The sequence below is a fragment of the Pteronotus mesoamericanus genome, unplaced genomic scaffold (genome assembly GCF_021234165.1).
Source record: "Pteronotus mesoamericanus isolate MK-2021 breed Mesoamerican mustached bat unplaced genomic scaffold, CSHL_Meso_final scaffold_85, whole genome shotgun sequence".
Taxonomy (NCBI): Eukaryota; Metazoa; Chordata; class Mammalia; order Chiroptera; family Mormoopidae; genus Pteronotus; species Pteronotus mesoamericanus.
The window spans coordinates 16925246-16949964 of NW_026555329.1; the positions used below are offsets into that span (position 1 = coordinate 16925246).

Sequence of the window (24719 nt, forward strand, 5' to 3'; positions counted from 1 at the left end):
AATGATAATTGAGAACTTGTTAACTTAAAAATAAAAGGTCAAAGTGAGAGGCAACAAGTGAGATAAAAAAGAATACCTATTTGGGAAGCACTAATACAGGCAGAAACCCACATAGTGTTCTGATTGGGGTGAAGGCAAGTTTTTTGTTGTTGTTTTCTCTTGATTTTATGAAAAAGGGAAGGGAAATAACTACACAAGTAGAAGGAATTTCTATAGGTGCAAATATACTCAGTTATTCTGTAACTATACATGGTGGCGCTAATTCTGAAGTATGTCTTTCATTTTCAGTCCATGATCAGGATGTTTGCTTTCCTGTTAGCTTGGCAAACAGTTGTTTGAACTACAATGTTCGTTTGCCCCGGTCCACATTCAAACATTCCTAAAGTTTGAGTAGTAAGACATACAAGGCAGTTCCTCTGGAATGGCTACCCTAGATCGATTTTTAAATGGCTCCATTCATGTCAACTTTTCACAAACTACAGTAAAGTTGTAGGCAGCAATACTAAATTCATTTATTAGTAACAAATCAAACTCATGGCAAAACAAAGTTATTTCTATGTGTTACTAATACCGATGGATTTATCTGGAGGTTGTCAATGTTGCTGAACTTTAGTTGTTAAATGTTCATTAGGTCTTAAACACGTAAGGAATTTCTATTTGGACAACCTACCTTGTCAGCATTATTAGATCTGATGTAAAATATGTTTGTGATAGAGCCCTTCCCTCTAGCAAGAATCTTATTATCATTTCTAGTACTATTCCTTAGGAAAACTTGAAATGGGTAGTGAATCTCTGTGTATTTAGATAAATAAATCTTTTCTCTAATGACTTATCAACTAGCAGTACAATTAAATACAACTAAATGGAAAATCCCTTACCTTTTCTAAGGCTGTTTAATCCAAATGACCGTGTGTGTGTATACATACATAATGTGTACATATGCACTAAGAAGGACCATACCGGGTAAGTTACTGAAAATTGGGGCAAACAGGCTAGACTCAAAGGCCTTATGAACATTTGTAATCATTTGCTTAGGAAGAGGTATGCCAATTTTTATTCATAAATATGTTAAAAGTCCCAGACTAATCTAATATCAACAGACCTCAGTTTTTGGCCTATTGATTTCATTTCAGTGAGCCTTCACATGTGCCCAAAGCATGATTAAGCAAAGGTGGAAACACTGTTTTTTTTACATTGTGAGAGCAAAGAACTTCATAGATATAAACACCTTTTGAAGTATATGAAAGGTCTGTCATTCAGGTCTCAGCTCAAACATTACCTCCTCGGAGGTCTGAATGACACTCCCTCAACCAGAAATTTGCTTTATCGTATCACTTTTATTTTCCTAACAATACTCTGAAATATCTTGTTCATTCATCTATTAAACTTGTTTTATTGTCTAGCCATAGAATTAAGGCTTTAAAAGGAATCCTGTATGTCTTGCTTACCACTGTATTTCTAGTAGATGCCAGCACAATTATTTAAATATATAATTATTTGAATACATAATTAGTTGAATAAATTATTTTCTCAGCATATATGACAAATCAAAATATAGCAAGAAATAGCAAAGCAATCTTTCTTTCTCCCTCTTTCTACACACACACTCCCCCGCACACACACACCTAGACTACAGAGAAGGTGTTTATAATTTTTTTAAGGTATATTATTCAAGATCTAAGGTAGGATATTTTGTTGCTTTAAAATACACACACACACACACACCCACCCACCCACACACACACACACACAGAGCAGTAAAATTACTTAAGCCAATTCAAAGTGAAAAACTTTGACAGGACAATTTAAATTAATATTTTTAGTAAAATAACCACCCCCAAACTACCCATAAGACAATGTTTCTCCCACAACTTTTATATAAGTTAAAAATAATCAGATAAAGCAGCTTTAAACATGGTAATTTATTTTACGCAACTGTTTAAATCCATTGTTTAAAAATGTTCAAAAGGCACTTGAAAAAACATATTTAAAAATACATTTTTCTGACTTATCGGTGATCACTTAAAGTAAGCAAGTCACCAGAGCTTTTTAAACCATTCATGATACTATTACTTACATAACTTTTAAATTCCAGAACACAAATATTCACTATGTAATATAGCACACTGCTTAGCAGTAAGATTAGTTTCCCTTTAATATACTTTATTAATTTGCAGGACTCTGAAGTTATTTAAACTTAACTGATATAAACCGAAAAGTAGAGAGGGAAAGGAGTTGAAACAGAACATCAGTTTTAGGTTGATTCCTCTTTAGAGAATTTGTAAAATTTCTTATTCTAATCCTTATTAAAGTTTCTATTTCAACCAAAGTAGTTGTTAAATCAATAGTCATGTTTAGCATAAATTAAACCACAGGTTGCCCCCTAGATTTATTATGTTTTTATCAGGCCTACTCTGAAGAAGTAGCGAAATCAGGCAGATGAGGGTTGTTTGTTTTTGAGAAAAGTGGGTGTTGGTAGAATCCAAGTAACTTTGTTTCATTTAATAATTACTTATCTAAAATTAGTTTAAAATTGTAGACTTTTAAATAGGGCAAATATCCTGAAAGCCAGCAGGCATTATTCTTAAGACAGGTTTTTTTTTTTATTTCTAAACTCATAGGGAAACAAAGTTAATAGCTATACAAAATTATCAGTAAGTGATACAAATGCTAATAAGAGCCAAATTAACTTTGTGACTGCACTAAGAGTAGTTAGAAAATGGAAATTACTTAAAAGGAAATTTAAAGAGGGTAATAAATACAAAGAAGCAGAAATTGTCAAAGACATACTCCTCTAAATAATCAGAAAATTTAAATGGAGAATAAAATCACAGACTTGATCTAATTAATCAAGTGAGGGATTTTTCAAGCCTCAATCTGATAATATAGTTTTCTAGGCTCAAAGACGTAAAAAATTAATACTCAAAATAAATTATGAAAATAATCAGCAAATTTAATGCCCAAATCCTATTACCATATTTCAAAAAATATTGAAAAGTGGTCATTTATTTTTGAATCTTCTTAAAGTAACAAAATTCCTCTGAAATCTAAGGTATATGAAAACAAATAAATGAACTCCAGGACAACAATCTGTTTTGTATCATCTATGAGCTTTCCAACTGAAAATACAAGCATACTGTTAGGGAGAATGTAAGACAGCAAAAGTGTTATGTTTTGAGACCACATTAAAATCATTTATCCAAATAACAGAGATCTTAATTTAAAAGTCAGTATCATCATGAAATCTGGTTTTATGTGCTCCATCAAATACTTGAATTTTTTTTCTTTATTAGATCACATAGGACAGTCGATTCTCGAAAGTGATGCAATTTTGATAGTATGAATTAGTAAAAAAAAATCCTGCATATTATAAAATATTTTGCTATCTCTAAAGTTTTTTTTTTTTAATTAACAATTGTGGACATTTCTAATGACATTCATTTACGTATGCTTTTAATGAATTAGTATGTATTTACTTAATGAACCCTTCCTGCTCCCACGTGAAATTACTAAACTTGAAGAATTACAGATTTTACTGTGCAGGCCCTGCTATTAGCCACTCTAAAAAAGCTAAAGAATTTTGCCAAAATAAATGATCCACTGACCCTTCAAATCATCTTTAAAGTCTTTACATTTAATATAGTGTAATCTTGGACTATACAATTTAAAACATGCATGTTTTAAAGAGGTATCTTTGAAAGATACCTCACTTATGCAGCAGTGATTCTTAGCATGTCTGAAGATCATCTGCATCAGAATCACTTAGGTCTTAGTGTAAAAAGGTTCTCAAACTGACGTGAATGAGCCTCACCTGGAGGGATTGTTTAAACATAACTGATAGCTTCCAGCCCTACAGTTTCTGATTCAGCAGGTCTCAGATGGGGCCCGGGAGAGATGGCATCTCCAACCAGTTACCAAGTGATACGAATATTGCTTGTTCAGACCACACTTTGAGAACCACAGCCCAAGGGTATCTAGAATTTCTGGGCTTGGGGCCTTGAAATCTGCGTTTTCAACAAGCTCCCAGCGGCAACAGTATAAAAACCATAATTTGACCAGCATTATGCAAATCTGGTTAATTTTACTATCACTGGCCAACATATAAGATGTCACATGTCAGTAAGTAAAAAATGGAAATAATGCTAAACGACTAACCTCTAGGCTGACATGGTACAAAGAACACACAGGCTTTGAGTAGAAATCTCATTAATAGCTTTGTGACAATGGAAAAGTTACTTTAATTCTGAGCCTCTGTTTTCTCACCTATAATATAGAAATAACACCCAATTTGTGAGGATTTAACACCAATGTACATAGAGTATTTAAGCACAGTACTTCACATACAGTATGCATCAGATAAAAACTCTTACTTATATGAAATGTACAAAATATTTCCTTCAACATCTGATTAGATTTTTCATTCATTTGAAACAAATATTTACACTCCAAGTTAACAATAAAACCTCATACTTATTGCTCCATACTCTGGGCCCGCGTTCTAAAAGCCATACACATACTCACTCATTTGATCCTCATAAAATTCCTGTGAGGTAGGTAATATTATTGTCCCTAATTTACAGATGAGGAAATTGAGGCACAGAGAGATTAAAAATTGTTCATGGTTACAAAACTAGTAAGTGATGAAGAAAGAATTTAAACCCAGAGAGTCTTGACTCAGACTCCAGGATTTTTCACAAGCTAATTTCCTATGAGTAAACTCTAATGTTTTGGGATGTTTATGATAAACTATTTATACTTGTAGCACAAAAAAGTACAATAGCAAATATGGACTCAAATAAATTCATACCCACACCAAGGCGAAGAGCCATTCAAAGAATAGAACGAATGCCTTGAAATTTTGGCAGACGAAACCACCATGAACGCTATGAAAAACAATTTAATAGGTAAAAATTGGTGTAAGTTTCAACTACATGGGCAGAGTATCCATAACTGGCCATTAATATCAACATCCTCTCAAATATACCATCCAAAGAGGTCATGGTTTTGAAATGTTTGGCACAATAAACTATTTAGTTAAGCAGCAGGGTCAATGGTGTGACAACCATGTAAAATTAACACAATGATAAACAAAAGAGAAATGTAAATCATTTGTAACATGTAACATATTACAGAAAGTCTGTAAAATAGTTATGATACACTCAGATAATATTGCTAAAGATAACAAAAACGAAATTTTTTTTTCCTTCCAGAAACTCTTTAGAGAGTCACTATAATTAGAATAAAACATTCATGAGTATGTTTTTTATGAGTCTTGAATGGGTTTTCTACTCAATTGAAATTTTCTATGCATCGGCAAAACAATCATCCCAAAATAGAAGGTGCTGCAAAAGTAGGTTTATAATTGCAAGTATGCAAAACAGCATTTATTCTTATTATTTATTATTGTATTATTTTCCATATAAACTATATATAACTCTACTTTTGCCCCACCCTGTATATGTAAGCCAACATCAAAATTCAGATGCTATTCATAAATTAAGTATTTGGTCTTTTAATATCTGACATATCTCAATTTGTTTAAGCACTTTGCGTTTTCTAATTTTTTTAATTAACTCTGGTCAAAATCCTACATTTAAATTATTTTGCCAATGTAGCTAATAACCACTTCAGATCCTAAAAATGAATTCAAAACTGCTTTAAACAAATTATGAAAGGCACAAACAAGTTCTCATCTCACAACAGGGTAAGAGTGAAAGGAACTGTAATTATGTAGTTGGAAAGTGTTTTAAATAATCAATTAAAAATGTCTTAGTAATTCCTGAGAGTGGCCCTGATATAAGAAAAGCATTTCCCCCAAAGCATTCAACTGACTATTTGTTACCCATAATTAACAATGGGTAAACATGGGAACAAAATATTTAAAAATCCATGTTTACTGAATGTTATTAATGCTTTGAGTAAATAAATGTTAATAGCTGAAAATGGTATTCAAGAATGGTTAAACATACTTAGAAGAGATGGCAGGGACTCACTATAGGCATAGCTTAGAAATACTGCAGGTTCTGTTTCAGACCACAGGAATAAAGCAAGTCTCGCAATAAAGTGAGTCGTAATCTTTTTGCTTGTGGAGGGTCTTGCCTTCAATTCGGTTTAAAAACTACACCTATGAAGCGCGATAAAGCAAAGTGCAATAAAACGAGGTATGCCTGTAAAACATTAACTATTAATTAGAACCAAGTATGTATATATTACAGTCAAGGCCCATGATCATTTCAAAATGTGGTTTTATTAATGCACGTTAAGACAAGTGCATTCTTACTCTACCTACTTCTGAAAGAAATACTGCCAATTTTTAACAGTCACAGCAAAATTTTGATCAGCCAAAACTGCACACTGGTGTGTGTGTGGGGGGTAGATGGTGGAGAGTTTGGTTCATTTATATTACACTGCAAATACAAACTCATGTCTTGAGTTTACAAACAACACTAAACAGCAATACTTCCTTCTAAAATTTTAAGGCAGGTCTGTTTAATATGATGTGTGTTACTAATATGGTGCAGTGTCATTTCAACAAATTTAACTCTCTTAGCTTCCCAGTGAAAATAATACATGTGGTCAGGAACAGGCCATAAAACCTCTTTTCTAGTCCCTCTGTCTGGCCAACATTATAAAAACACAAGTTTTTCATACATATATATATATATATATTACTGTATCAAAACACATTTTAACAGACTTCACAGCTCATTAAAGCTTCAGTTTGCAGTCTATTATGAAAGATTCCTAATTAGGAATGTTCACTTAGAATTCTTCACTGGGAGTTCAGTGTTCTCTGTAAGAAATGCAGAAGTTCTTCAGTGCAATACTAGACATTTTACCTCTGTTCATTTATGTTTTCTTTCAAGGTTTCCCAATTTTACTTTCGGATCTTCATTTTTGTATGCTTGACTTATTTCCTTTAGTATATTCTCAGGTAAGGCAGGTTGATATCTGTATAAATATCCATATGGACGTAGATGATAAACGAGGTATTCTAATTCATACATAGTTGTAGGATCAACATAGTGAAAAGAAACTGCAAGATCAGAACAGCAACCAGGACCCTAAAAAGTAGTGGAAACAGGCATTATTAAAAAGTAGCACATTGTTAAAATACAATATGCACATAGTAATAAAGGAAACACTAATTTTTACAGAATCCAGCAATTAAAGCTGGCAAGATTTTAAAGAGGCACCTAATTTTTTAGACATGTGTAAGAGGTTATAGAGTTCCTAATGATTTAAACCCAAACATGAAATTGCTAAGTATTTCTAACTAATATTCTTTCATATTCCATAGTGTTTTAGCAGGAAAACATCTTGAGACTTTAAGTGAAAGGGACAGCTATACAAAGGATAAAGCTCTATTTCTTTGAATTTTGCTTTCTCTTTGTAATTTTCTATGAATTTTTTGCTGGGCTCAGCCTCAGAAAGATACCTTTGGAGCATGCAATGACTAGAAAGCCTTGCCCATTAGGCATCTGAAACCTAATACTTTATCTACACATTAACCCAAACAGTATAGTATTTACGAGAGAAAGTTCTGATTCAAACCTAGGTTTGATTCAAATTTTGCCTACTAGTGTATGGCACTGGGCTAGTTATCGAATCTCTATAAACTTCAATTTCCCTATCTGCAAAAGGCAGTTAAAGGATATAATGTGTACAAAATGCCTAGAACTAAGCTTTACCTATTGTAAATGCTCAATAAATGTTAGCTACTATTGATAGAACAATCCCATTCAGGTGGCCCTCAGTAAGTAAGAGTTAAACCTTTGTTTACTTATGGAATTCTCATATATTCCTAATATAGTTGGTATAAGAACAAGTTTAAAACAAGACAAAAAAGAAAAAAAACAAGAAAGAAAAAGCATGAAAATAAAGAAAAAACACTGGTCACAGAGTTAAAAATAATCACAAGGTCAGTCTGGGGTCAGACTTGATATCTGGAGAATGTTTCATCCAGGTGACTCCAACAAAATTCAGATTCTATATAATGTGTTTGTTTGCAAGTACCCAGGCAGAAAGAGAATCTGACAAGTTCCTAAACAAGATTGAAATTGACCTATTAAATTGAACACTTAATAATTCCTATGTGGAAGTATGTAGCTTACAATGCAGTAAAAATTATTGAGAAATTTTTCATTATATTTTCTTTGGCCTGATTCTCAACTATTCCTTTGAAAAAAACATTGTGGTATCTTGGATAACTATGTGGGCACTGAAAAGTTATCTGGTCTCTACTTTTTATACCTTCAGGGAATATAGAAGAAACAAAAATAGTAAGGAACAAAGAAAAGTAAACATGTAAGTCAACTTGTGATTATCTAAATGAGTTCTGCCCAAAAGATATATGTAAATCACATAATGTAGTTTATTTTCTAGTAGCCACATTTAAAATGTAAAAATAGGTAAAATCAATTTGAAGGCATTATATTTAACTGAATACATACTTTTATTTTTTAAATATGTAATTATTACTTTAAAAATTATTGATGACCCCTGGCTGGTGTGGCTCAGTGGATTGACTGCCAGCCTGCAAACCAAAGGGTTGCCGGTTCGATTCACAGTCTAGGACACATGTCTGGGTTAGGGGGCCAGCTCCTCAGTACAGGTGCGCGAGAGGCAATCACACATTGATGTTTCTGTCCCTCTTTCTCCCTCCCTTCCCCTCTCTAAAAATAAGTAAAATCTTCAAAAAAAAAAATCAATGAAATCATTCTTGTTAGTTGTGTTAAAACCATGAAATCAGGTGTGAATTTTATACTTAAAGTATGTCTCAATTTGGCCTTGCCACATTTCAAGCGCTCAACAGTTAATGTGCTTAGTGGCTATTATACTGGCCAATGCATAGTAAACTAAAAAAATCCCTGGATAATAACAGTTAGTTTTAAACTGCTGATTCTCTGTGGAAGCAATTTTGAGTCTGAAATATTGTAATAATATTTTTATAAGATTTACTGTATTCATTGTTATGCCCTATTGTATTATTATTTTCTAATGGATGGCCAAAATACTATCATTAAGCATATAAGCAATAAAAGATAATAGAACAGTTATAGTTATTAAAAATAAAAGTCCTTTGCATATGATTACACTTACCTCAAAACTCAAAAGAGTCAAGTGAAAAATATCCATAATTAAGAATCCAAGAACAGAGCCAGATTTCAAAAATGTTTTAAAAAAAATAAAAGCTTTCATATATACCAATTAAGAAGTTTTAAGAAGCAGCCTAAGTGGAATAGTAACAAAAACATTAAATATCTAGGGAAATACTTAGAAAGAAATAAAGTTCTAAAGAAAACTATAAAACTTCACTAGGGGACCTAAAAGGGAACTTAAAAAATCCCGGGCAAAGATGTCCATTATTCCTAAATTAATAAATTTATACACAAGGATAAAGACATAAGAGCTGCCAGAACAATTTGAAGTGAAGTAAAAGGGAAATACACACTCCTAGATTAATAACTTAAATATGTTGTAAGGCCACAAGGTTAGAAACAATACGGTGCTCAGCTAAAACTAAATAGGACAGTAGAACAGAACTGAACTCCAGAAACCAAGCCTACTCTTAAGGATGCTATAGTGTATGATAAAGGAGGTATTTTAAATCAGTATGAAAGTAAAACTCATTAAATAATGGTATTGGAATAATTACCTAACAATTTTAAAAATTCAGGAGCTCTCTACCTAACCATATGCCAGTAAGTTTCAGATGAATTAATGTAAATAAAACTGAAGAAGAGAATAAATCATATTTGATTATTTCTGACCTATGAAAAGGCAATTTCACATGTAGAAGGATATGTGTTTATATATATAAATACACACATATATCTCTTTTAAATCCACTATATTATAGCCGCAAATTCTGGTGAAATTCTCTGCAAATTCCCAGAGAATAGACTTACTTATAGGGAGGTGAGCAGGTGGTATGAGAAGTATGAATAGTAAGTTCTGAAGAACCAACTTAAGAACATAACTCTCAGATCAACTAGAAGAACAGCAGTCCCCAACCTTTTGGACACCAGGGACCAGTTTTGTGGCAGACAGACAGTATTTCCATGGACCGGGGTAGGGAATGATGGTTTCAAGATGATTCAAACACATTACATTCAAGATCACCTCCTGTTGTGGACCTTGTTCCTAACAGACCTGGACTCTTACAGGTCTGTGGGCTGGAGTTTGGGGACCCTTGAACTAGAGTATCTTACTCCCTGACTATGTAAAAATTTTCTACACTGCATTTTTAGTGATTACTACAGAGAATAAATGTATGAAATTTAGGATGGCTTTAAAAACAGTAACTTAGGGAGAAGAAAGTTTGTTAAATGGATGAGTAATAATGGAAGTCTGATAAGAGAAAAGAGCCAACATTAGAAAGTTGGGTCAGTTTTGGTACTCCCAGGTCTATTTTATAGTCTTTAATGCAACCAAATAAATTTTTAGAGGGGGAAAAGAAACATAAACTTTGCTGTACATTTTAAAAACAACAGTTTAAATAAAAGATGCACTATAGAAATATTTATTTGTTCATATAAAGCATATTGTTAGGTTGGTGGGAATTCCCATCTACTTGTTGATGGGAATGATGGGCAGTATGCTTAAAGGATATTTTACTGGTTACAAAATAATGGTAATTATGATACTCCAATATCAGATAATTTTGGTGATGTTTCATGCCTTTAGGTGCATTTGTTACATTAATTTATAAAGTTTTTGGGTTTGGGTATATTTCTGTATGCAAAGGGATAAAAATTAAGAAGAGGTCAAGTAACCTTGGAATGGTCAGAATATACTAAGAAAAGTTTACATCAAAAAAGCACCCAAAGTAGCACCTCATTAAAACAAAACAAAAATAGACTATCAAAACACAGGCTTGGGGGGTGCATCTACTTTACAGTCTACAAAATTTTGCATCTACAACAGAAATAAAATGTAGCATAAGGTTTCAGACAGACTCATTACATAGAACTGATCTTTAAAGTTTATTTATGAAAGTGGAATTTTATCCTAACAACAGAATACTTATTCTAACATATCCTCCTATCCTCACCCTTTTGGGGTACATACCCATTAATCACAAAGGAGAACTCAGAATGAAAAGAGTTTTGAGAATCACGTGGTTTGCAATAATGCGTAAACTAGTTATCAAGAAAGGCAAGTCACTTTATTTTTCCGAACTTCAGTTTTGTCACCTATTAAATGCAGAATTACTGTAAGAATTAGGTATCATGTATGTATTAAGTACCAAGAACACACTATTCTGGTGGATGATAGCAGAGGTAGTAATGGTTTGCTTCAAAGTTTCCTTTAAAGCTGGTTACCTAAAGCTTGGGTCAGATGTTCTAGGTCAGGGTTTCTTAACATCAATGATGCTGACATTTAGGGCCAAATATTGTGATTCTTTGTTGTTGGGGGCTGTACTATGTGTTGTAGAATGTTCAGCATTTAGTGGGTTTACAATCTTGTGGGTTTCTACCACTAGATGCCAGTTCTAACCCCTTGGTTAACAACCCAAAATGCCTCCAGATTTGCTAAATGTCCTCTGGGTGGAAAAAACAAAAAAAAGTCCCTGGTTGAGAACGACTATTCTAGGTGATGATCTGAAAGTGCTGACTGGTGAAGAGTGGAATGATAGCTCGAAATACTTACTTGTATCTCAGGGCCAGAGGAAAAGGAGGCAAGAGTCCGAGTAACTTGCCTAAAGACATTATTAATGATAGGGTTGGTCAAAGAGTCCATATGGTTTTTTCCGTAAAATAAAAGACACTGTTCACTGTCACCAATAACTATTGATTTGGTTATTCTGAGTATGTCTGCTATCTCTCGCGTGGTATAAATTGATTGTTCTCAATGTCTCGATCTGACTGCTATCAACTTTAACTGGCCTACTGACCATGGAGCATCGTCCAGCAAGAAATCTCCAGCACAAACCTTTGCAAACCACTTTTGACATGTTTGATCAGTTACAGCACCTTTCCCATACACTGTACACATCTTTTTTTGCATTTCACTTGTCTTTATCCTTTTTGAAATAATAAAGCATAATATGACAAGAATGTTGTGTATTTTCTTCCATTTTCAATATTAAAGTGGCTACACAAAAATCCAGCAATTTTGATTTTTTTTTAAAATGCACACTGATACAACAGCTGCCACAATACAATCTAAAAAAATTCTTTCAAATGAAGTTAAAGACAACTAAGCGCTACTACAGCCATCTTATGGAAAAAACCAAATGAACTTTCTGGCCAACCCAACAATAACAGGACTGAGTTTAAAAGCTGAGTTTAAAAGCTGAGTTTCATGATTCTTGTTCTCCTTCATTCACTGCTGCAATACTTATAAGAGCAAAAAACTGGCAACAATCGTTTATCACTAGAAGAATGGATAAATTACAGTACATCCATATATCATATCAGCACTTTTCAACCTTTTTCATGTCATGGCACATATAAACTAATTACTAAAATTCTGCAGGACACCAAAAAATACATTTTTTTTTGCTGATCTGACAAGAAAACAGTTATAATTCTGATTCATGCACACTGGACGGCTACTATTGTGTTGGCTGTTCAGATTTTTTTATTTGACAATTTAAGGGAAAAGAGGTCAGTGCCCCTTAATAAAATAATCAGGTACTGAATGTTTTAAAAATTCTTGCAGCACTCCGGTTGAAAACCACCATATTAGATTATTACACAGCAGTTTAAAGTAATGAAGCAAATACATAGATTAATTGATAAATTTTACTGTGTGAAAAGGGCAAATGTACAAGGATACATATGGTTTAATTCCATTTATTTAAAAATCTGCAAAACAATACTCTATTACTTATGGATACATAAACACGTAGAAAAAATAAAAACAAGGATGGCAATGATAAATACTAAATTCATGACAGTGATTATTTGAAGAAGGAGGTAGGAAAACTGGATTGGGGAGGATACACAAGCCTCAACTATATCTATACCCTTTTATTTTAAATAACCTGATGCAAATATAGCAAAAAGATTAATATTTGGTAAAGCTGGTTTGTGGGTACAAGATATTATACTCTTCTCAAATATGTCTGTACATCTGGGAAATTTAATAAAATAATTCACTTTAGATAAAGTTTTCAGTAATATAAGTTAAAGGTGTCATACAAGAGCTAAGGCTTATTAGGTGCTTAGTGTATGGCAGGCACTGTACTACACCATAATTACAACTGGATAAGACAAGTAAATCATGTCCATTTTACAGATGAGGAAACTGATGCTAGGAAGTTAAATTCTGTCCATCCCAGGTCATTCAACTGTTAAGTGGGAGAGCAGGACTTGAATCTCAATGTCTTTTGATGCGTTGTTCCTTAATGACTCAAACTAGAGTATCCCACTTCGTTCTGAGTCACTCTCCAACCCCTTACCTGGCTTTTTTTTCCCCCAGGGAAGTTACCACAGACTAGAATCACATTATATCTTGATTAGTCTGTTTGTTTATTGTACATTTCCTCATCTAAAATGTAAGGTTCATGAGGAATGGAAGTTGGCTATATTCACTCCTGTCTAGTGCCTGGAATACAGCAGTACCAATGTTTGTTGAATGACTATTGCTGACACTCTTATTCTCATTTACTTTGTTATACTGTCACTCCGTAAAAAGACAAAAGGAGATTTTTAGTGGTTCTAAAGAAACAGACAGATATTAGCTAGTTTTTTTATTTTAAGTAAGCAAAAGTCAGCTGAGTATTTATACTGTAGTAAAATTTCTAAACTTACCTCTACAGGAGGATAATAGTTGTAATTCCAGTACCAAAATGTTTTAGGTAGATAACCCTTGATTAAGTGGTGTTCTGGTACAAAGGGATGAAAAGTTTCTTTTCCAGTGGTATCTCTGGAATCTCCCGCTTCTACATTTATAATTTCCATGCATCTCCCCAGTGCTAAATCTTCAATGGAGGAACTATGTGTACATTTCTCTGTTTTAAATGCATCCACAAATCTCTTCAAGGCTTCTTTGCTCAGTACATACCCTGCTCCTCCACTCATGTAGCCCTGCTTTACATAGGGCTTAAACCTTCTCCCAAAATAAATGGGTTCTTCAGGGTTGTGTTTTGACAGAAGCCATCTCAAATTGTCTAGTATAACATATGTATCATCATCTGCTTTCATAAACCAATCAGCATCTTCTAGATAGTGATCATGAACATACTGAAAAGCTTTAATTGTTTTCCAGTACAGCTGGTCTCTGCCTTCTCTGGTTTTTAATCCCACAGCAGGGAAGTCTTTATTTTCTTCTGAACTCATAAACAACACTTTATTACAGCGCTGGGCCCATGTAGCTTTGACATGCTTAGCCTTTTTCTCTAGATTTTGAGGCCCTGTCATAACCCAGCAAAGAATTTTAACTTTCTGATAGAGGTTTTCAGCAATGTCTGTGTTCTCATCTATTAAACAAAAAAAAATTTAAGTTATATTTACATATACGTAAAATCCGAACAAATTATGCTAAAGACATTTCCTTAGACAATTTCAAAGAACCACCCCCACCCCTGCTTCTATTAACCTAGCTACCATTAGTGATTTAATTTGAAAGAAAGCAAAATTCAGTCTAATATGAATGGACATTCCGATTTATTGGCTTCTTGTCAATCTTACCGAAGAGATCACAGGAGCTAACAAGAGTTGTCACTATGAATTAAATTCTTACTGTTCCTGTGGTTCACTGACCAAATAGCATCAGCAACACCTGGGAGTTTGTCAGAAATGTTGCACCTCTCAAGTCCCACCCCAGACCACCGAATCAGAATGTGCATTTTATCAAGTTCTCCTGGTGATTTGTGTGCAGTTTAAGCACTGCCTTAGAGTCTGCTTTTCACTTCATTCTACAAAGACAGCGCCAGCTGGTTCTTAACAAAATTTTTCATTGCTTGGAATAAACTCTTAAAGGCAGGAAAGGCATGTTGCTGAACTGGCAGTTCATTTTGAAGCCCACAAGAGTCCACTGGTATTAATTTCTACAAGTACTCTGAGGCGGCTTCAAAAGGCTTTCCTAACTACCCCAGTTTGAAGAAGAGGCATTAATGTACAGTTGAGATTACTTCTATTAGTAACATACCTCATTACAAAATGTAAATCCACCAGTCAGAAAAGAACAGATGAATAAGTAGACACAGTATTTCCAATATTGTCTAGAAGTATTTTTCAAAGTATGAGTTTGCAAAGAAATGTGAGGAGCTTATATCAGAATATAAAGCACCATATTAATTTTTTCATCGAGGAAAACTTGGGTTTCCCCTCCCCCCTCAAAAAATGTCCTTAAGCAGTGAGCTTAAATGATTTACATCCTGGTGCAAGCTCCTTATCTGGGTGCAGACAGGTAACAAACAGTTCACAGGCTGTCGTGCCAGGATCACATTTTGAGTAACACTGGTACAGAGGAAGAGTCCAACTATTAGATTCTAGATCAGTGCTTGGTGAGGACCAATTTTTACTTCCAGCAGTTAGAGATCTATACTTTCAACAACATGCTAAAAGTGAAATACTGAAAATTAAAAATTTAAAAAGAAATATAAAAAACAAGTCCCAATAAGTTTTTATATTTAGGTAAAATTACTGTCAAATTATCATAAAGTTTCTGTATAATTGTGATTTCAATACTTATTAAAGTCTGAAAAATCCATATTATGTGTGGTAATGCTCTAGGACGAATCCTCAGAAAGCATATCCTTAAAGTTTAGGTGAACCAGTGAGTTACAAAGGCTCAGTCCTATAAAAAATTAACAAAGACGTAAATTTCTAGTTAACTGATTGAGAGGGATGAGAAGGCAGGGTTGGGGCAGGGCATGAAAATAAACTCTTGCCGCTCTTGAGTATCAAGAACTCATAATCTAAAAACAGACAAAATCACCCTACTTCCAATCTGAGAGCATTCACAATTCTTATACTTTGGAGCCCAATTACTACTTATACAGACATATGAAATCATCATTCATTAATTACTTTGTAATAAGCATGTGCTAGCACAGGAGATAAAAAGATGAATTACACACATGTGCAAACCTACACCTGCCACATACTAAAGAGATAAGGAGATGCTATAATTTAGGAGGTATGTACAAAGGGTTTGATGTGCTGTGGCAAAAGAAAGCAGTGCAATGGGAACTTGGCTAGAAAAAAGAAGAAGGGGAGACAAAGCATACCAGCAAAAAATAAGAGGTGATACAAAAAACGGGTCTTTAAATGAGTAGATGTTCACCAGAAGAAAGGACAAAAGGCATGGTGAAGCTTAGTTGAATGCAGGTACATGAGTATACAGAAGATCTGAACTAGAGGAAATGCACTATGTATTGACAGAAATCTGAAAAATGGTAAAGCAGGTGAACTGTTAAGATTTAAGTCACAAATGAAATTGGTAAGCAAAGAAAAGCATCTACCATGACTTTGGTTTCTAGCATAGGCAGACGGTAATGAGCTATATAAAATAAGAAATAAAGGAGGTAGAGAAGTTTTAGGAGTAGGAAGGAAAAGAAAAGGAGTTCATTTGCACATGTTAAATCTGAGGGAAAAAGACAACTTTTAGCATACTCTTCATTTTGTGTATGTGCCTGCAGTAAGGCCAAGCTAGCACAGCCTACTAGTACTAGAGGAGCCTCAATCCAATTGATTATTTCAAGACTTGGGGCAATGCTACAGAGGAAGTGCATAGTGATCAAACTGCTTTACAATAAGAACACAGACCACCTGCTTGGAGTTAAATGAGTTATATAAACATTCACACAACATAAGATAATTTGTAGAAGTATGCATGTGCTTTTGACAGCTTACACTAGACCCTCTGCTTGAGAGGTGGGAAATAAGTCATTTACAGCCAGAAAGGTAAGAGAAACAACTCTTAATGGCGACCCTCTGAATCCTAGAACTCTGTTTTCAGACTGCTTGTATTTTCTGTCACATAAACCATAAAATTTGTAGAGATCTTTGGTATCTAGAATGGGGTTGAAGAAAAGACAGTAAGGAAGAGAGGGAAATTAAAACTATAGGGGCTGATGACATCACACAGGCAAAGAAGAGCCAAAGGACAGAAACTTGGAGAAAACCTGCATTTAATGGGCACACAGAGGACTCAACTGAGAAAATCTAGTTATAGATATAAAGTAGGAAAAATTGGAAGTCATTGTAACACATATATAGCTTTCTAATTCCTTAATTCTTTATGCTTCTCAAAAGGAAAAAAAGATTAGTGATATTAACTACTAATAAAAATATAAATGGAAATTTATATATACCTCTTGTGTTTCTCTAAGAAAATATGAGAAGCAAAAACTAAGATCAAAATAAGATAAAAGCTAAATCCAAAGATAGATATAAACCATGGTAACAAAATTATACTAAACAAAAATTTTCAGAAACAAATCTAGTCTGAAAAGCTTTGCCTTTCCCAAATTAGTTTCTGAACAGTTTCTACCAAAAAATAAATTCAAAATTAGTATTTTACTACCTAAATACATCTAGGTTTTAGCAATTTCCTTTTCCGAGGTAAACCGAGAATATTAAATATTTCGTATCTGGAATTAAGATCATTTTTATAAGAAAATATGGTGTGATATAATAAAATATAGTGTGATATAATAAAATTCATGTAACTTTTTTGTGTAACTTCTTCCAATTTTTTCAATACTTACATAGACTGAAAAATTTGTTTACTTCTTAATAAACTATACCTTTATGTTGACTAGCATCTGCATTGAAGTTCATCTGTCCTTCTAGATGATTCTGTCCATTATCATCTGAATGCTTAGCATGAGGATCATTATGAATAATCTTAGGCTGAGTGTCATCCTGTTCTCCCAACAAAATACTAAATAGCTGAGAACATAAAACGAATCCAATTGCTGATCCACAGAGGAAGATTAAAAAATTTAGCCAAGATTTAGAGGCCATTTCCCGAAAGTGTATTTCTGCAAAAAAAAAAAAAAAAAAAAAAAAAAAAAGCAGTATGTTATAAATTATAGAGCACTATACATACCACAAGTAAAAAGTCTGATAACTTAGCTACAATTAGAAAGTTAATCCCTTTCCTATGAGAGCATATCTAAGTGTATTTAACGTTTATCTATGAGTTTACACCTCTGTTTGCTGCTTAAACAGTACACTATGGACAAGTCAATAAAATGAATAACCATTGCTGGGGTGGGACCTAGGTAAATACGAGTATGGGAAAACATGATTCAATCAGAATCACTTGAGGAGCAGCTTAAAAATACAGATTTCCAGGCTCAACAACTGAGATTTCAGATGCAAAAAAAGTTCTGGGACAACTAAAATTTATATTTTTACTTTATTAAGGAAAAACTTTGTGTTATTTGCTGTTTTTTAAAGAAGCACACAATAAAGCACTGAATGAAGAAAGAAATTACCCTAAATCCCATCAACCAGAAACAACTCTTGGTGAATACCATTACATCTAGGAAGAGACGCTCTTTCTATCTGTAATGGCAGAGCATCTTTATAAATAACGGGGAGAGATAGAAGGAGAGATAATTACAGCTAACATTTGAGTCCTGCACCAAAACTAAGCACTATTAATCCCATTCATAGATGAATTTAGAGATCAGTAACCTTATCAGGGTCACACTAGTGATGTAAATCAAGAATTCAGACTCTTCATCATTTTGCTATCGTTTACAGAATTTGGATTATACCTGTTATGCTATCTTAGAGACTTAACATATTAGATTAGATTTACTTGAATATATTTTTAAAAAAGGGAAATTACAAAAATCTAAACAAACTTTGAATGCTGACTACACATTTCTGACATTTATCCCTCTTAAGCAAGCATCCTGTAAATGACCCCTTTAAAGATAAAGATTACAGAAAACATAAAACAATTGGAGCCATGCCCAAAACTGATATGATTAAAGACTAAATAATGCTGATAAAAAATCAAACAAGACCTAACTAAATGGGGAGACAGATCATGTTCATGTATTAGAATACAACACAATAAAGATGTCAATTTTCCCCAACTGAATACATGGGTTTAATGCAATTTCTATGAAAATCCCTCCAAGATTTCTTATACGGACAAGATTATTCTAAAATTTAGATAAGGTAAATAAATTGGAATAGCTACAATTTTTAAAAAGAAGAATAAAGTGAGAAGAATTAGTCTACCTGTGTTTAAGACGTCATAATACTGACTGAAACTGAGACTGTACGGTACTTATAAGGCTCATGGATCAATGGAACAGGACAGACAACTGAAAAATAGACTCACATAAATATACTCGACTGATTTTTGACAAATGTATAAAAACAGCTAAGTGGAGGAAAGATAAGACTTTTCAATAAATGTTGCTGGACATCCCCTAGAGGAAAAAAAAAAAAAATCCTGACCTAAGTCTCATACCTCATACAAAAATGGATCCTGGACTTAAATGTAAAACATGCAACTATAAAACTTAAAAAGAAACACACACACAAAAAAACCTGGATCTAGAGCTATGCAGAGAATCTTAGACTTGACAGCAAAAGCACAATTCATAAAAGGAAAGAAAATGATAAACTGGACTTCATTAAAATTAAAACCTGTGCTCTGCAAAAGATGCTACTGAGAAACTGAAAAGACAAGCTAAACTGGGAGAAAATATTCGCAAACCACGTATCTAACAAAAGAACTAGTATTTAGAATATATAAAGAATTCTCAAAATGAACAGCAAAAAAACAAAAGTCAAATTAGAGAATGAGAAGGAGAAGAACAGACATTTCATTGAAGAGGATGAACAAATGACAAGCAAATAAAAAAATGTTCAATTTCATTTGCCATTAGGAAAATGCAAATTAAAACTAAAAAGAAGTATCTTTACAAACCCATAAGGATGGCTAAAATAAAAAAAATAGTGATACCACCAAATCCTGCTAAGGATATGAAGAAACCAGTCACTAAATATTGCTGGTGGGAATGTAAAATGGTGTCTGGCCACTATGGATGAAAGTGACTATGTGGAGAAAAATGTATTCTGACTCATGAAATGAACCCAACTTCTTATCAAAGTAAACTACTCACCGTAACAAAATGGGGAAAATGACCAAACACATTTGAATGGTATGCCCCCAACCTGGTAAAGCACCCCTTACCACCTAGTTTTTAAAACACACACATAAAAGATCTCACCTCCCCAATTACCTCTTTTGAGTAGCTAAATGGCTACCTAGAAACTATCACCACCGGCAGCAAATAAATCTCCAGCTCAAATTTTAAAGGAAAGATCCAAATGGTGCATAAAATAATCACGTACAAGTGGGAGGTAGTAGAAGAGAATTTCCATCTATACAATTTTAAGATTAGCTAAAATGAATTTTTTAACGAATAAACAAATACATAGAACCTACATAATTTTGCAGTGGGAAAAAAATTAAACATAGGATGCAAAAGGTAGGTGAAAGAACAGTTCTGAATATTTACTCCACAAAAAGAAAATCTTAAACTGTATAGAATTACTTTAATATCTCTGAAATGGAAGAGAGTAAAACAATTACTGAATGATGTGAAAGATAAGGAATAGAGAGCAACCGGACAGGGGACTTATATCCCCCAAAAAGAACAGAATAAACAAAATAGAAAATATGTCCAATATAGTAAAAGAAAATGCACTGAAATGGAAGACATGCATCTGAATTATTTCTTGGCAGCACATCTTTTATTTTAATCACTTTAAATTTTCAATTACTGTTGACAAACATTGTTACATTAGTTTCCAGTGTACACCCCAGTGATAAGACATCTTAAGAAGTGATCATACCAATAAATTTTGACCACTCTGACATCATAAATAGTTGTTACATCCCCATGACTATTCTGTAACAACAAAGTTGTACTTCTTAAACCCTTCACCTTTTCTGCCCACCCCCCCACCTCCCTCCCATCTGTCAATTGTCAAACATTCTCTGAATCTATGATTCTGTGTCTGTTCTGCTTGTTTGTTTATTTTCTTTTTTAGATTCAATTGTTGATATATTGTTTATTGCTGCCTACTGTTCATATTTTTGATCTTTTTCTTAAAGAGTCCCTTTAACACTTCATGTAATACTGGTTTGGTGGTGATGAACTACTTCAGCTTTTTCTTGTCTGGGAAGCTCTTTATCTGCTCTTCAATTCTATATAATAGCTTTACAGGGTAGAGTAATTTTGATTGTAAGACCTTGCTTTTCATTACTTTGAGTATTTCTTGACAATCCTTTCTGGCCTGAAAAGTTTCTTTTGAACTTTTGGAAGCTCCCTTGTAGGTAACTGCTTTTCTCTTGCTGCTTTTAAGAATCCATCTTTCATCTTTGGCATTTTAACTATGATGTACCTTGGCGTAAGCCTCTTTGGATTCATCTTGTTTGGGACTCCCTGTGCTACCTGGACTTGTATGTCTAGTTCCATTACCAAGTTAGGGCAGTTTTCTGTCATTTTTTTCAAATAGGTTTTCAATTTCTTCCTCTCTTTTCTCTTTCTGGTACCCCCATGATGTGAATGTTGGTATGACTGAAGTTGTCCCAGGCACTCCTTACACTATCTTTATATTTCTGGATTCTGTTTTCTTTTTGCTGTTTTGATTAGGTGTGTTTTGTTTTGTTGCTTCCTTATATTCCAAATCGCTGCTTTGAGTCTTGGCTTCTTCCACTCTACTGTTGATTCCCTGTAAATTATTCTTCAATAAGTGTATCCTTCATTTCTGACTGGTTCTTTTTTTTATGCTGTTGATATTCTAAGTTTATTGAGCATCTTTACAACCACTGTTTTGAACTCTGCATCTAGTAGATTGCTTGTTTCCACATTGTTTAGTTCTCTTTCTGGAGTTTTGTTTTGTTCTTTCATATGGGCCATGTTTTTTTGTCCCCTCATTTTGGTAGCCTCCCTGTATTTGTTTCTATATATTGGGTAGAGCTGCTACTTCTTCCCAGGCTGGGTAGAGTGGACTAATGTAGTAAGTGTCCAGTAGGGTCCGGTGGCTCAGCGTCGCCTATCACCCAAGCTGGGCATTCCAGGTGTGCCCCATATGTGGGCTGTTTACCCTCCTCTTGTAGTTGAGCCTTGATTGCTCTTAGCAGATCAGTGAAAGGGATTTACCTAGGCCAATCAGCTTCACAGACTGGCTGTGATCACTGACTGCCAACTGCTGACCACATGGAGGATCAGCTGTGCAGAGGCCCAACCCACACAGCAGGACTTACTTGAGCAGGACTCTGGTTGCTGCTGAGTCTGCCCCTTGCGTGTGTCTCTCGTGGAGGTGGTTGGGTGGCAGTGCTTCAATGTGGTCTAAAGCTGTCCACTGGGTGCACAGGCTCTGGGGACTCCCAGGGGGTGCGGGCCAAGGTCAGCCACCACCTGTGTTCTGCCCAGGGCCGCCCAGCATAAACTATAAAAAGATTTGCAGATGGGTGTTACTTGTGCTGGGCTTGGGTGTACCCAGGTAAAGCCAATCTGTGAACCAAGGCCAGCTGTTGCTACTGCTGTGTCTAGGCCCACTTAGCAAGAAGTACAGGGCTCAAACAAGCAAGCCAGATGCTGCTTGTTTGAGAGAATTTAGGAAAATCTTAAGTATGAACGAAGTAAGCCATTTGTATGGAAAAGCCACTGGAAACATTGTCTTGGGTGGGGCCAAAAGTTCGGTGGGGCCGGGCCTCAGGGGATCACCAGGGTGGGGGCAAACAGAGTGAGCCAGGTTGATGGAATCTCAGATCTAGCATCCTCCTGCTGGTTGCAGGGGGAGGGCTCATTAAAGGAACAATGGCCTGTGCCAGTACTCTTGACTGGGAGAAAGCTGCCTCCTCAGTTCTTGCCCTGATGCCAAACAATTCAGTTCTTCCCTGTATAGCTCTGGTGCCTCTTAAATAACTGTCCCAGTGCTGGAGCTCAGAGGGAGTGAGTCAGAGTAAGTGCATGTACCGGCCCTTTTATAGGAATTGCAGAGACTCCAACAGCTTCTGTGTTCCTCAGCCTCTAATCTTGCTGGTTTTTATAACCAGAAGCTATGAGGACTTTTCTTTCTGGCACTGGAATCCTGGGCCGGGTGGTCCCGTGTGGGGATGGGACCCCTTGCTCCTCATAGGGGACGTCCACAGCCAAGCTATCCCTCCCACTATTTATCTGACCCATGCGAGTGTGGAACCAGCCTTTCTGTGTGTCCACCCCTACTACCATTCTCAATGTGGCTTTTTCTTTACATTTCTAGTTTTAGGACTTCCATTCAGCCAGATTTCATGTGGTTCTGAAAGATGGTTGTTCTCTAGTTTAGTCATAATTTTGATGTGGTTGTGGAAGGATTTGAGTACCACATTTACATATGCTGCCATCTTGAAGGGAAGTGAGATATGAATATTTAAAGGTCTCATATAGACCCCGGAAAAACCTATATAGATGGATCTGTATTGAGAGAGATACTGAACTTCACACTTTAAAAAAACATAAAAACTCTATTTATCCAGGGGAAAAAAGCAAGTCAAAGGCAAAATATTAGGCAGAACTACAAAAGAAAAAATATTAGGCAACTTTCTCCTCTTTATTATATACCAAAACAAACAAAAACCCTGCAAAAAACCCAAGTAGGCCAACAGACTTAAATTATCAGGAAGGTGTCATTCAAATATCAAGAGAACAGCTCTGGCTGGCGCGACTCAGTGGATTGTGTGCCAGCCTGCGAACCAGAGTCTCCAGCACGATTCCTAGTCAAGGCACATGCCTGAGTTGCGGGCCCGGTCCCCAGGAGGGGGTATATGAGAGGCAACCACACATTGCTGTTTCTCTCTCTCTCTTTCTCTCTTCCTTCCCCTCTCTAAAAATAAATAATAAAATCTTCCTAAAAAATCAAGAAAACAGACATGTTCTAATATGCCATGACTCAGTATGTATATACCCTAAGTAATACTACCTACTTAAACAGTTCATCTGAGAGTTAAATTCAGATTTAAAGAAAAACACAAAATTCACAAATAAAGAAATCATTCAATGAAAGGGTTAGCATACACATGAAAAGACTGTACTCCTTTCCAATATAAAACTGGAATAACTGTGTGTGTTAATTATGACACAAAGCAGAAATGTTATTATCCTGAAAAGAAAACCTACGCAAAATAAATTTAACTACAAAACACCTACGCATAAAAGACATACCATGTAAATGAAAAAGAAGTGGGGGTTGGGGAGAATATGCTAAGAAGTACTCTAATTACATCACAGGGGTAATAGTTGGGTTTGTTGTTGTTTTTTTAAGTTTAATTATAAAAATCTTCAAATGCATATGTAAGTATAACAATGAATCCTCACATATCCATCACACAGATTGAATTATAAAATGTGCTATACTTCATTTATTATTTTGTCAATCAGAGAATTTTAATGCTTATTCAAGACATCAAGTCATTTCATTTCTACATACTTTAATATACTTCTCTGAAAATATGAAATGTTCTTATAAGCCACAATGCCATTATGAAATGCCTAACAAAATTAATAATTCTTTGAACTTACCCAAACCACAGTCTAATAAAATTTCCTCAACTGTCTTCTATAATCAAAATTGCATCAATTAACTAACAAATGTCTTTTTTTTTTTTTACAGTTGGGTTTATTCAAGTCAGGATTCAAACTATAGGAACATTTAAAGATAAAATGAAAAGACAAGAGAACACATTACATGACAAACAGTTGTTAAAGATGAAAACCCAAATGAAGCACATATTTC

General features: G+C 34.6%; 1 protein-coding gene across 5 annotated transcripts in view; it reads right to left on the reverse strand.

Annotated features, from left to right (window-relative positions):
- Window positions 1–1980: 1980 nt before the first annotated feature.
- Window positions 1981–24719, reverse strand: part of C1GALT1 (core 1 synthase, glycoprotein-N-acetylgalactosamine 3-beta-galactosyltransferase 1) — a 33502-nt gene continuing 10763 nt past the window's right edge. For 3 of the 5 annotated variants that reach the window (XM_054564399.1, XM_054564396.1, XM_054564397.1), the window contains 3 exons: window positions 17708–17944; window positions 13764–14431; window positions 1981–7064 (listed from right to left, as the gene is read on the reverse strand). In XM_054564399.1, the coding sequence (XP_054420374.1) occupies window positions 6846–7064; window positions 13764–14431; window positions 17708–17927 (1107 nt within the window). In that variant the 5' untranslated portion in view covers window positions 17928–17944 and the 3' untranslated portion in view covers window positions 1981–6845. Of the gene's footprint in view, window positions 7065–13763; window positions 14432–17707; window positions 17945–19281; window positions 19296–24719 lie in introns of those variants that run through there. The other 2 variants (XM_054564398.1, XM_054564395.1) reach the window with 2 other exon arrangements.